The following is a 13,509-nucleotide window of genomic DNA, read 5'->3' as shown; positions in this document are numbered from 1 at the left end:
CAGACCAAAAATTTAATCTATGAATAAAGCACATGTTAGGATATGAAGAAGGACATTAGATAGATGAAGCATGAAAAAAAATTATGATGCAGAATCAGTGTGAGGGATTGGGCATGAAAAACCTAATAGCTGAAGTGAAGAAGTCAGCAGAAGAGTTGAGCAGCAAGGAGTTCAGTAGAAGAGTCAGTGGACTAGAAGGTCAAGTATTGTAAGGAATAAAGAAATGGAAGGCAACCAACATTATGAAGGGTAGAATTAAGACATCAGTATCTATGTTCCAGGACTTTCCAAAGTTATGCTGCATCTAGAAATTACCATAGTGAAGATCACAAAGAATTATGTAAGTTAGATGCAACCAGTGTTGTGGAAAGAAACACAAGAAATCTATGCCTTAATACAATTCATGCAGATTGAAAACATGTAACTCCGTATATATTTAAAGAATGGGAATATGTCTAAAGACACACACTGTTAGAGTAGATGCCTATGAGAATGGGGATGTGAGCAAGATAAAGATTAAGGGAAAATAATAAAATAAACCAAGAAGCTAACCCTGAGATCTAAGATGAATTAGAGTTTGTGTAACTCTACACTCAGGACCAAACACTTAAAAATAAATACATAAAGATAAGGATGGCTAGGTAGATAAAAGGAGGCTAAGTCACTATTTAAAGTCACTAGCGAATCATAGACAGGCACTAAAAGGATGTTTCTTTCTTCTGGAAAGAGGGTTTAAAAAGCAGACATGAGTCAAACAACCTTTTTAAATACCAGACACTGTCCTAGGTGCTGGGAATACCAAGATGAAGAAGATACTATCTCCACGTTTAAGAAATACTGCCATTTTTCCAGTCCAGTCCATCATTTCAACCATCTCTGAAAAGGTGTTTTTCATGTTACTTTAAATTTAATAAGCATAATGGTTACTGTAATCTAAATCCTGTCTCTTTTATTTTTTAATTTTTTTACATTTACAATGTATTGGTTTTGCCATACATTGACATAAATCCACCACAGGTGTACATGAGTTCCCAACCCTGAACCCCCCTCCCACCACCCTCCCCATATCACTCTCTGGGTCATCCCAGTGCACCAGCCCCAAGCATCCTGTATCCTGTATCAAACCTAGACTAGTGATTTGTTTCTTACATGATAGTATACATGTTTCAATGCCATTCTCCCAAATCATCCCACCCTCTCCCTCTCCCACACAGTCCAAAAGTCTGTTCTTTATATCTGTGTCTCTTTTGCTGTCTCACATACAGGGTTATCATTACCATCTTTCTAAATTCCATATATATGTGTTAGTATACTGTACTGGTGTTTTTCTTTCTGGCTTACTTCACTCTGTATAATCAGCTCCAGTTTCATCTATCTCATTAGAACTGATTCAAATGTATTCTTTTTAATGGCTGAGTAATACTCCATTGTGTATATGTACCACAGCTTTCTTACCCATTCATCTGCTGATGGACATCTAGGTTGCTTCCATGTCTTGGCTATTATAAACAGTGCTGCAATGAACATTGGGGTACATGTGTCTCTTTCAATTCTGGTTTCTTCAGTGTGTATGCCCAATAATGGGATTGCTGGGTCATAAGGCAGTTCTATTTCCAGTTTTTTAAGGAATCTCCATACTGTTCTCCATAGTGTCTGTCCTAGTTTTCATTCCCACCTACAGTGTAAGAGGGTTCCCTTTTCTCCACACCCTTTCCAGCACTTATTGCTTGTAGACTTTTGGATCGCAGCCATTCTGACTGGTGTGAAATGGTACATTGTGGTCTTGATTTGCATTTCTCTGGTAATGAGTGATGTTGAGCATCTTTTCATGTGTTTGTTACCCATCTGTATGTCTTCTTTGGAGAAATGACTATTTAGTTCTTTGGCCCTTTTTTTGAGTGGATCATTTATTTTTCTGGAATTGAGCTGCATAAGTTGCTTGTATATTTTTGAGATTAGTTGTCAGTTGCTTCATTTGCTATTATTTTCTCCCATTCTGAAGGCTGTCTTTTCACCTTGTTTATAGTTTCCTTTGTTGTGCAGAAGCTTTTAATTTTAATTAGGTCCCATTTGTTTATTTTTGCTTTTATTTCCAGTTTTCTGGGAGGTGGATCATAGAGGATCCTGCTGTGATGTATGTCGGAGAGTGTTTTGCCTATGTTCTCCTCTAGGAGTTTTATAGTTTCTGGTCTTACATTTAGATCTTTAATCCATTTTGAGTTTATTTTTGTGTGTGGTGTTAGAAAGTGCTCTAGTTTCATTCTTTTACAAGTGGTTGACCAGTTTTCCCAGCACCACGTGTTAAAGAGATTGTCTTTACTCCATTGTATATTCTTGCCCCCTTTGTCGAAGATAAGGTGTCCATAGGTGCGTGGATTTATCTCTGGGCTTTCTATTTTGTTCCATTGATCTATATTTCTGTCTTTGTGCCAGTACCATACTGTCTTGAGGACTGTGGCTTTGTAGTAGAGCCTGAAGTCAGGCAGGTTGATTCCTCCAGTTCCATTCTTCTTTCTCAAGATTGCTTTGGCTATTCGAGGTTTTTTGAATTTCCATACAAATTGTGAAATTATTTGTTCTAGCTCTGTGAAAAATACCGCTGGAAGCTTGATAGGGATTGCATTGAATCTGTAGATTGCTTTGGGTAGTATACTCATTTTCACTATATTGATTCTTCCAATCCATGAACATGGTATATTTCTCCATCTATTAGTGTCCTCTTTGATTTCTTTCATCAGTGTTTTATAGTTTTCTATATATAGGTCTTTATTTTCTTTAGGTAGATATATTCCCAAGTACTTTATTCTTTTCATTGCAATGGTGAATGGAATTGTTTCCTTAATTTCTTTTTCTACTTTCTCATTATTCATGTATGGGAATGCAAGGGATTTCTGTGTGTTGATTTTATATCCTGCAAGTTTACTATATTCATTGATTAGCTCTAGTAATTTTCTGGTGGAGTCTTTAGGGTTTTCGGAGTTTTAAGGTTATCTAGGACCACCTTCTGTGGCCTCAGAATACTCTTCTATTTTTCATCCAGCGAAGTTTACTTCTCTGTAATGACCATGCCCTGTTAGCATGTCTTCTCTAGGGAATGGCTGTGGGTAAGAATGGCCTCTGAAACAGTTGCCCTGGGTCTATCATTTCTGGACTGAACATTGCCCAGACCTTTAACTCTCATCACAGACAAATTGGTCTATCATTGTTTTCCCTTATTCTACCTTATTTAGGAAGGATCATGCTTGCCTAACCAACCATCATTACTCCATTCATCTGCTCAAATCCCTTCCTCTGAAAGGCCATCCTGGGTCACCCTGGGACAGTGTCACTCCCCCTTCTGCATTTACACTGACGGGGTCTTTTTCAACCCACATGACACAGGGACCTCTGCCGTCTTGAATAACCAGTTATCTTGCCATTGGATTATCTAGTGTCACAAACTGATGACAACTGTCATCAATTTTTATCAAGTTATGTTTGAGCTTTCATCTCTAAATAGATATTCAATATTTGAAAATCTTTAAAGATGCCATTGAGATCAGGGGTTCCAAAGGCCAGCCCATAGTTGAAGGAAGTAATAAAACAGCAATTCCCAGAAAACATTTTTTTTTTTTTTAGCAAATAACTTTATTTGCGAGGATGCTTTAGAAAAAGAGGTTTCTCTGCCTCAGTTTCCAAAACCAATTTGGCCCCAAAACTACTTACTGAGTATATGGAGTAATACTCAGCTTCTGTATGAGATCTATAACTGGCTCCTAAGTGGCTCAGGATCCTGAAAAGGAGTAGTCAACTTGGTTGAAACAAGGAGGAGCTTATATTCTGAAAGTCCATTTGCAGTAGAGTGAAAACAGTGAATACTTTAATCAGTATCAAGATTTAGAGAACTTTGTGTTATTAATATCTTGGGTAGTTGATAGTTGTAGGTACAGCTAAGTCATGAAGCTCTGGAATACAATGGGCCAACCCTACTAGGCAATGGTTGAACATAACGTCAAAGCAATACATTTTTATATGTTTGGGAGGATGGATTTGTAAGGGTGGTGGGAGAGGAAGCAGCAGATTGTGTTTACCTAGAACAGGTTTTTAAAAAAATCAAAATGGAGCACCAGAAACCTTGGAAAATATTTACAGACTCTCACATGTACAAATAAGTCAGTTTCCAAACAGCAAGACTCAATGGCGAGAGGAACCCTGCTAGAGGTTGTTCTGCTTCTCCTGCTCTCAACCGTTGATGGTTCCATTTTACACATCCAAGCACCTCCAAGTGGCTGCCTGACTGGTAGCAATTACTTTTTGCAAAACTAAGAACATGAAACAAGTTAAGGAAAATACAAATGCGAACAGCAAGCAAACTATACAAAAGCAGTTTATACTACTCCACTATATCACCTATAGAAGTGTATTCAAGAGAAGTCCATGCAGTTTTCAGTTATCTTGTTTAATGGGTCTCTTACCTTTGCTTTTATTATCAGTTCCTCATGCTTACGAATAAGCTCCTCGTTGTCTGAAAGAGATGTACCTAGACCCTGTTCCTCTAAATCTCTTATAGTTTTCTGAAACCAACAAGTGACCTAGATAAGAAGCAACAAAGAGAGGTCAAATTTCAGATATTAGAATAAATGAATCAAAATTCTCCATGTTTTTAAAACTTAAACTACTTCAATTTTTTTATGTATAAACTCATGTGTTTCATTAGTATGATCAGGTTTTTTCTTCATTTCAATCTTTTCATTTCATTTTTCTTCATTTCAGTCTCTACATGCTTAAGAGAAAAAACAAATACCCCCAAATTATAAAAACAACATATCATTTCACTGGATCACATAGCATGAAGAAAATAATTCAAATTTAAAATCTCCTAACAAACAAGAACCAAAATAGATCCCACACAGTCTATAAACCATGCATTCTTTTAGAATATAAATCTTTTCTGTATAAGATGATCAATCTGAGTATAGTTACATTGCTATGTGAAGATATTATATACGTTTATAGAATTATATTTCTACTATTAGAAGATAATGTACAAATACTTAGTTTGCTACAACTCCTGAATATCTATATCCAAAAAAACGAATGGAGAAGCTACTAAAGTTCCATAGACCTTATAAATGGCTAAGGACATAACTTACAATCCCTTAGACTTGATTTACAATACGCACCTTACACAGCATTAAAACAACAAATAATAAAAGACATTTTTTTAAGAACGATCATATAAGTTGACATGAGACTGATTAAAAGAAAATTCCCTGATAGCTCAGTTGGTAAAGAATCCACCTGCAATGCAGGAGACCCCAGTTTGAGTCCTGGGTCGGGAAGATCTGCTAGACAAGGGGTAGGCAATATAAACCCGTCCATTCTAAAGGAAATCAGTCCTGAATACTCATTGGAAGGACTGATGCTGAAGCTGAAGCTCCAATACTTTGGCCACTTGATGTGAAGAGCTGATTCATTGTAAAAGACTCTGATGATGGGAAAGACTGAAGGCAAGAGGAGAAGGGGACAACACAGGATGGGATGGTTGGATGGCATCACTGACTCAATAGACATGAGTTTGAGCAAGCTCCGGGAGTTGGTGAAGGACGGGGAAGCTTGGCGTGCTCAGTCGCAAAGAGTTGGACACGACTGAGCAACTGAACTGAACTGAGACCAATAACTTGTGGCCCCCAGATACAGATTCCTTGTCCCAATTAAAGGGGAGTTGGGTTTTTACTCTCAAATCTTATACAGCATAATTCTTATGATCACATTGTCGCTACTGATTCCTAAGAACCCACAATATGCTAGACAATTTGCTAGTTATTTTCTGGGCATCATCTCTTTGTCTCTCAACAACTCTGTAACAAGTATGATACTATATTGACCTTGCTGAGATAAACAGAGGTTAAGCAACTTATCCGGGGCCAATAGTAAATGGCAGAGCTAGGATTTGTCCCCAAACCTATGTTATTCCAAAGTCCATGCTCTTTCCACTGTGCCCTGTTGCTATCCTCAGGTAACAGAAAGTCTTTGGTATCAGGGGAAATTACTTCACATTTGAAAAATGAATCCCAGCAGCCCACTCAAAGTGGTGGGCATTGTCCAGAATATACACTGTGTCCAGCCTAGTTTGTCTTGGCTGCAGCAGCCTCAGGATTTCTCTGTATTTTCATAACATGGAGAAGTGTGGCCAGGGAGAAAGCTAGGTTAGTCCTGAAGTCCTGAAGGGCCACACAATAAACATATAGCAGAGGAGTCCAGTTAGGGATTACATAGGATAATACCCTCCATTACTGTTACAGGGCTGATAACATCACACAGCTAGATCTATACTTGGTATAGGTTTATACCAAGTATATAGATGCTTGGTATAAGTGTTGGCTGTCTATACCAAGACTCAGCATTTTCCAGCATGGAATAAGCAGTCAAGTGGGCAGCAAGAGGGTCTCTCCAGCTTTCTGCCAATTGGAAACCTTTGTTAACTGGCATTTTAGGCTAGTGTCAGTGCAAAGAAAAGACTAATAGTGACCCTGCAGCAGTTTTCATGTGAAGTCTGCCTCATTCTCTTTAGAATATTTGGTACTCTGTGCATAATACGCCCATTAGCCAGTCCCCATATCTAAAGTGCCGTGTTTATGTGTTTATAACTATCTGAAGATGGTTTGTCTTTCTGGCAGCCCAGAAATTAGACCTAAATGATATGTATTACATGCATATTAGAACCCATGGAGGGTATTTTATCAAGAGCTACAAAATTTGTACATTAATTTATTAAATTGCATTAAAAATCTCACAAAAGATGCTATAGGCCTGCATAAAAACAAAAAAGGGATGATTTAAGGGTTTCATCAAAGAAAATGGCTCATGAATATAGCTAACTTTCAGAAATACTTTATTTTATTAAGCGCCAGGAGTGAGCGTCATCTATTTTTATCGAAAGTAGTAGGAACTCAGAAATCTCAAGAATGCTTTAATAGGGGAAGTTAATACAGAATCTGAGTGAAGAAAACATGGGGACAAACAGGTGCTCACTAATCTCTAAAAACAGGTGAGAAGTCTGATCCCTCAGATAATCCTGTTTGATTTTGTGAGTCAAAGATTTGTCATCTAACACATGTCAGTGGTGATGAATGCCAGGAAGGAGTCAGTTATTTTGATTTTTTAAGGTATCTTCTGACATCATCCCCTAGATTTGGCAAATACTATTTTAACCTCCAACGGATATACTCCTTTGGGCATGCCCATACATATTTCCTATAAGAGAACATAGTTCAAGATCTACAGTGGTATTCCATATATCCTGGTCATACACCTGCCTAACAAAGCATACCAAGTCTCTAGAGCTACACATTTTTACTACCTAAATGCACCCTGGGAATAAACTTGAAAACGAAGTGGCATAACACTCAGAAGAAAATGGTTCATCATGGGGGTGTTAAATCTCATCATGAGGCAGTCACACACGTGAGCAGCATCTTAGATCAGATTTACTTTATGGCTGTGAGATGCACACAGAATAGACGGAGTCTGTCTGATGTAAAAGCAAGACACCCTAAACAACCGACAGTATGTCAGCCATAATGTAAGTCAGCCATTGTATTCTGTGTGTAGCTACTGCAGACAGCTGCATAGATACTCTAAAAACATTTTTTATAAGCATTAGATTATATCAGCAGTTATCCCAAAGCCTGAGTGAGAAGGACAATAAATGATGCATCAGGACATTCTTTAGAACATGGTCCCTGCAAAAGGATAAAAAAACATGAGTTAAGATCTGGAAACATGTGTAAAGAAAGAAAGAACAAAAATTCAGAGTGTGCATCGGACATTGGTTCTGGGTGATGATGGACTAAGGGGGAAAATGAGAATATTGTTCCTTTCTCTTCCCGGTTCTTACCTTTTAGATTGATCTAAGTGATGTGTTTGTGGTCATCTCATCTGTCTGACATGAGATTCTAAGTACTCAGTGCTCAGAGGATGTAGAACTAAGGTGGAGAAGGAGTGGGGTAGATTTTTTTGGAGAGGGGAAGTGGGGATTGGAAAGAAACAGGGTGAAGGAAGACAGAGTGAAAAGGAAGGGACATCTACAAAGATGCACGGAAAGAGCAATCAGGGATGTTCAGTAAAAACCAAGGAGTGCCTTGGAAGTTAAATAGAGATACCACGAAAACTCAGTCAAATGGTACAGACCTGCGTTGTCCTAAACAAGTAGCTACTAACCACACATGGCTATTGAGTACTCGGAATGTGACAAACTCAAATTGGCATATGCTCTAAGAAAAAAAATGCACAAATGATTTCATATAGTTAGTATAAAAAATAATGAAAATATATTGTTAAGAATGTTAACATTGATTCAGTGCTGAAATACTATTTTAGATATGTTGGATTAAACAAAATGTGTTCTTGCTTTTCACTTTTTTACATGTGTGTGTGTGTGTGTGTGTGTGCCTGCTCAGTCACTTCAGTTGTGTCCAACTCTTTGTGACCCTATCAACTGTAGCCTGCCAGGCTCCTCTATGCATGGGGTTCTCCAGGCAAGAATACTGGTGCGGGGTGCCATGCCCTCCTCCAGGGGATCTTCCTGGCCCAGGGATGGAACCTATGTCTCCTGCGTCTCCTGCATTGCAGGTGGATGCTTTATCATTGTGCCACCTGAGAAGCCCATGTTTGCGTGACTTTTCACCTTTTTTTCACTTTTCAATGTGGCTCAGAGAATTAAAAAATCACATTTATGGCTTATGTTGTATTTCTTCTTGGATGGTTCTATAATTTAAGGATATTCAGAATATCCTTAATCTGTTAAATGTAGATCTAAGGACTAAGTATTACAGACAACTTAAAATCACAGAATCAAGAGAACAGTGGGATGAGATACTGGTTGGTAAACATGAATGGGTCACTGAGTAGGGCTAAGGCAGTAAAATTAATGACTCTTTTGAAGTTTATTGGCTAAGGAAAGGGGGGCTCAGACAACAGCTTTGAGGAAAGCAGAGGTAACGTAACAGATGGGTTCTTCCCAACTTTTTTTAATTTGATTAGATGAGATGTAAGCATTTCAGTCTGGGGAACTGAAGATGTATTAAGCAGAACTGAGGCAGGAATGTACCAGAAAGAGTGGGGAGTTTGGCAGAGAACACTACTGAACTTATCAGCTTTGGGCAAGGAAAGGCTAGTTTTTGCAATATTGAATAACCCAATCTCACCTTGACCCCTGCTGGGAGATAAGAATGAGGAAAGAGAGTGAACAGGGCCTTCCCAGATCAGAGTCAGGTACTACTCCAGGCAGGTCTCAGATTTTCTCGAGCAATCTTTACACCTCCTACAAAGGAGACAGTTGTTTTTTCAATAGTTATGGAAACTGAGACCCAGTCAGGGTAAGCAATTCATTCAAGGTCACACAGGCAACAAGAGGAGACCCCCACAGGGTGAGGCAGAAAGGCTGTGGTCAGAGTGTTCTTCCCTTCACCACATCTGTCTGGAGAATGGAAGAATTCCAGGGAAGAGGGAATGGTTCTTATTAGGCTATGTTTATGAATGTTCTTAACCAAAATGCAACACTATAGTTACAGAGTTTAATTCTAATACGGAAGTAAGTCCTGTGAATAATCATGGGGCCTCAATGGAAATGCCACATTAGAGAGAACAGACATGTGGGCCAGGCCTGCCAGAAGCACTGCCTCAGAGGAAGAGGCCGATGAGGATAAACTGAGAATTCCAGTTCCCAACAGCATGCTCCAAAGTCAGGACTGAAACGCTGGGAACAAAAGCCATAGAAAAATGCTCTGTCAAGCGCAAACCACTCAGGTGGCAAGAAGGTGACCTTTTGCTACACTCAAAGCTAGGCGTCACATGACCATAAACTTTCCTGGTCTCTTTTTCTGCAACTGGTTCTACAATCCGAAGTCAGACCTTACTTTTTTGATCTTTGTTTAAAACTATGCTGGAGGAGCCAAGCTAGCAATAAGCAATTCAAACATCTTAACAGAAATGCTTAAGGGAAGATGAAAATCTCTCCAAAGCCCTTTCATTTTCTTTTCCATGTGCAGAGCAGTTTTTGTCAAATAACAAGTTACTATTAGAAACAAAAAAACTGATAAAGGAGGGAAAAGCCATCAGTTATGTATCTTCTTCAATTCAAGATGTTCTGATAGTCTTTCAATTATTAAAAAAAAAGGTGGTTTCAATTATAGTTGATGGCCACAGGTGACAGTTCTAATGTCTGGTTTGATTCTGAAGACATGCTAGTATTATAACAACCGTTTTAGCTCCCACAGGTTTTGTTCTTTTCCTTTTTTACAGTAGGGAAACGAGTTGCTATTATTTTGTATTAGGCAATCTCATCAAATGTGCTCTGTATTTAGCTAGGCAGTAACCAGACTTCAAATATCCATTAGCTCCATTAGGAGATAATACATACTAGAAGGGGTGTCCCTTGTGGCTCAAATGGTAAAGAATCCACCTGCAATGCGAGAGACCTGGATTCGATCACTGGGTCAGGAAGATCCCCTGCAAAAGGAAATGGCATGAAATTTTTGTCTTTAATGTTTGTATTTGAGGGCTCAGAAGCAGGGAAAGAATTTCCTGCACAAAATGGCTTGAGATGTATTCTGGGACTGGTCTAATTATTGGCTTGTTATTATTTGGACTTCATCTCAGAGATTCTAGGAGGACAAAGCTCACAATCTTCTTATGTGGAACTTGGAAGCCCTCCATGAATTACTGAAGTCAACTGGAAGGCATTAGTATCTCCTCAACAAATTATCAAATCCCAGTATTCTCTACTGATGGGCAGTAGGAAAGCTAAAATGCATTGTTTGTCTTGAGGCAAAATTTCTGTTACTTCAACAGCTTCAACAGGTAATCTATCTCCCTGTCTGGAACCATAATTTTATGTATTTAATTATTCTGACTTCTGCTAACATATCTGTCTTCTGATTATTTTGACTTACATTAATGTATCATTTCTCTTATCACATCTATATTTCAGAAAAAAATGACATTAAGGACTTCTTCTTTTACCAAGATTGCCCTCAATTCTTGCTTGTGTTTAGGCAGTTTCTTAACTTCCAACTACTTAAACAGTGGAAACTATTTAATCCAACAGATAAAATCAACACAGTGGTAGTTTCTGGACCTAAATTCTATTTCTAGCATTAACTCTGAGCCATTAAGAAGAATCCTACCAGCAGCAGAAGGAAGTCTTTTTTTCAAGAAAGAAAACAGAGACCCAGCCCAGTGTCCGATAATGTGCATCTCTGCCTAAGATATCTAGGGTGTGATTTTCCCAGTACAATTTAGTTTCCACCCTAAATGATCTGGAGCCATTTGCTGTATATGTGCACATGAGAAAGAGAAAGAGAGAGACAGAGAAAGAGAGAGAAGGGAGAAAAACATACAGGTCTACTTGGGAGTGAGACCAAAGTTTGATTTTCATATTATCATCCCAGATCCTAGGTCACGCTCCTGATGGAGTTCACACTGAGGCTCTGACCGAAACACTGGGTTGTCGGGAAAAAATGAGAGTCAGAAACTATCATACAAACAGATAAACAATTATTGTATGTTAAAGTGGGTTTTATCCTTTTAAAGTGTGCCATTTAGTTTGTTTGCTTATGAGTCACCCTATGAAAAGCACTAATATTAACTGGGCTTCTTTGTTCATCTCTGGGAACCATGGAAATGAGGATGGAGGAGACTGAGTTCCACTCCCTGCCCGGTATGGGGCGGCAGTGGTGTTGAGAAAAGGAAAGCCAACAGTTCCCAGCACCAGAGGCAGGGGAAACAAAGAGCTCAGGGTGCTGGAAAGATACAGGCACACAGCTTAAGGAGAGGCCGCTAACCTGGTTGTACAATGGGGAGATGCATGCAAAGGGAGCAATGTGGAGCTTTTTCCAGGTAGCATGCACAGGAAACAGCTATGTCAGCAGTCTGATCACGGATGAGAATGTAATTTAGTCGCAGGGCATGTCACCCAACCCTCTTACCAACCTTAAGTAATGGTGTCTAATTAAAATGCTGTGAAGCCATCAGTCCAACTGAATGGAATATTGAGGAGAAAAACTAAGTTTAATGAAAATGTAATCAATTACAACAGGTATAAATGAGCTAAAGAAATTGTTAAAGGGTGGAGAAAGGGAGAGGAAAATTGATTTTTAGCCTAATTTTACAAAAAAGTTGAGCTTTTGAATAAAATAGTCTGGATACTAAGCCATGAAATGCCATTTATTCCCCCTTCACATAATTTTAGAAAGCTAAGATTATTGAATGATTTAGAAAACTGATATGGGATCTGGCTAATTTGGTGATTATCCAGTAAAGCTCCAGAAAGTAATCTCAAAAGGTGTAGTGATATGGTGAACATATGGACATTTATTGAGCACTGACATATATCAAGCTGTGCTCTAAGAATGTTTACATATATAATCCTGTTTATTTCTATAACAAATTTATAAATAGATATTGTTATTATTCCCAATATAGAAAAGGAACTGAGGCACAGAGTCTGAGTAACTTTCCCAAAGTCATATCATAAGTAAATGTGAAATTTGGGATTGCTATCCACACCATCTGTACCAGAGTCCCTCAGTTACTACATTTGACAGGCAATGTCACTGAAAGTAATGGTGGGAACATGCATTCTAATTAGGAGGGGGTTCTATTGCTTTCAAAATCACATGCTTTTCCTACAAACACTAAGATATTTTGCATAACTTAGAGTGAATTCTAGAAATAGTATATGCGCTAAAAATGAAATTCTGTGATAAATTTTAATCTACAAGTGTTTGGAAAGTCATGGATATCTTTTACTGGACCAAACTATCAGATACCAGTATCCATTAATAAGTTAATTCAACCCTTATTTTGGTCTTATGTCACCCAATGACAAAACGCTATACTCATAGTAGGGGAGTGGATAAATTAGGAGTTCAGGATTAATGTATACACACTGCTGCTGCTGCAAGGACCTACTTGTTTAGCACAGGGGATAAATATCTTTTAACAACCTATAATGGAAAGGCTCCAGTTTCATCCACCTCATTAGAACTGCTTCAAATGTATTCTTTTTAATGGCTGAGTAATACTCCATTGTGTATATGTACCACAGCTTTCTTATCCATTCATCTGCTGATGGACATCTAGGTTGCTTCCATGTCCTGGTTATCATAAACAGTGCTGAGATGAACATTGGGGTACACATGTCTCTTTCAATTCTGGTTTCCTCAGTGTGTATGCTCAGCAGTGGGATTGCTGGGTCATATGGCAGTTCTATTTCCAGTTTTTTAAGGAATCTCCACACTGTTCTCCATAGTGGCTGTACTAGTTTGCATTCCCACCAACAGTGTAAGAGGGTTCCCTTTTCTCCACACCCTCCCCAGCATTTATTGCTTGTAGACTTTTGGGTCGCAGCCATTCTGACTGGTGTGAAATGGGCTTCCCTTTCCATTATATGTACACACACATACACAGACACATATATACATAAAACTGAATCACTTGCTGTACACTTGAAACTAACACAACATT

The 13,509-nt window shown here is 38.5% G+C and overlaps 1 protein-coding gene across 1 annotated transcript in view; it reads right to left on the bottom strand.

Moving 5' to 3' along the window:
- Window positions 1-13,509, bottom strand: part of CCDC141 (coiled-coil domain containing 141) — a 232,374-nt gene that overhangs the window by 123,952 nt on the left and 94,913 nt on the right. The window contains exon 6 of the mRNA XM_068969187.1: window positions 4,455-4,571. Within this exon, the coding sequence (XP_068825288.1) occupies window positions 4,455-4,571 (117 nt within the window). The remainder of the gene's footprint in view (window positions 1-4,454; window positions 4,572-13,509) is intronic.

The sequence above is a fragment of the Capricornis sumatraensis genome, chromosome 3, assembly GCF_032405125.1.
Source record: "Capricornis sumatraensis isolate serow.1 chromosome 3, serow.2, whole genome shotgun sequence".
Classification (NCBI taxonomy): Eukaryota; Metazoa; Chordata; class Mammalia; order Artiodactyla; family Bovidae; genus Capricornis; species Capricornis sumatraensis.
This window is presented reverse-complemented; position numbering and strand designations above follow the sequence as displayed.